A 1,104-nucleotide genomic window follows, 5' to 3' on the forward strand; every position below is an offset into this window, starting at 1 on the left:
TCCTGCTGCTCCTCCTGCTGCTGCTGCTGCCGTGCTGCAGCAAGTGCTGCAGCAGCGGCAGCACGAAAGCCCCTGTCTTCCCGCTGCCTGTAGCAGCAACAGCAATTACGTCGCGCTGCTCTACTGTACGTACACCCCGCAGCCGCTGCAGCTGCTGCAGCGCCAACGGAATTACTTGCTGCTGCACTGCTGTGGGGCGTTCCCATTTTGCTGCTGCTGCTGCTGCACACATCTCCCGACACAGGCCCAAAGAAGCAAACGTTGCTGCTGCTTCTCCTCCTGCTGCTGCTCCGTCTTGCTGCTGCTGCTCCTGCTGCTGCTCAACGCCCTGCGCCTCAGGCGCCGAGCTGCTGCTGCAGCTCGCGTCTGACGCTGCTGCTGCTGCTGCTGCTGCTGGGTTGCTATCGGCCGAACTCCTCGGCCTCTTCTGCTGCCCCATTTTCCCTACAGCTGCTGCTGCTGCTGCTGCTGTTGTTGGAGCTGTTTGCTGTGTCGCTGCACTTGCTGCAGTAACTGCTGCTGCAGCTGCTTCAGGAGGCTCAGCTACAAACGGAACGGCAAGCAAGGCCACGAAGTCTACTGCTGCTGCTGTTGCTGCTGTTGCTGCTGCTCTTGCTGCTGTTGCTGCTGCTGCTGCTACAGTTGCTGCTGCAGTTGCTGCCTTTAACGTTTCCGCTGCAAAAAGGCGATGCTGAATTCCGGCAGGTCTCGATTGGGCATCCCTGTGGGACGTAGTCTCTGCTGCTGCTGCTGCTGCTGTTGCTGCTGCTGCTGCTGGCAATCGAATTGTCCCTTCCGTCACACGTGAGCATAAGAAATAAACCAACAGACAGTTTTATTTCAAGGAAGCCTTCGGCAGCAGCAGCAGCAGCAGCAGCAAGCGCAGCAGCAGCAAGAGCAGCAGCAGCAGTACCACCAGCAGCAGCAGCATGCAGCCCCACAAGTGACCCATACAGTCCTTCTATTGAAACCCCCCATTGTCTTTTTTTACTTATTACTTTTTTGACAGAAGCAGCAGCAACTTTTGCTGCTGGAGCTGCTCACAGGATGCTGCTGCGGCGGCGTTGCCTGCAGCAGCTGCTGCTGCAGCAGCAGCCGCGGCAA

The 1,104-nt window shown here is 58.2% G+C and overlaps 1 protein-coding gene across 1 annotated transcript; it reads right to left on the reverse strand.

Annotated features, from left to right (window-relative positions):
• Positions 1–21: 21 nt before the first annotated feature.
• On the reverse strand, positions 22–792 carry ETH_00040005 (uncharacterized protein; the record flags this gene model as incomplete). Its single annotated transcript, XM_013379780.1, has 1 exon — positions 22–792. A coding segment is annotated over one exon (771 nt), but the record flags the coding sequence as incomplete, so codon positions are not given.
• Between the last annotated feature and the right edge of the window lie 312 nt (positions 793–1,104).

Source organism: Eimeria tenella, genomic scaffold (assembly GCF_000499545.2).
Source record: "Eimeria tenella Houghton genomic scaffold, Eth_scaff3950, whole genome shotgun sequence".
NCBI classification, from domain to species: domain Eukaryota; phylum Apicomplexa; class Conoidasida; order Eucoccidiorida; family Eimeriidae; genus Eimeria; species Eimeria tenella.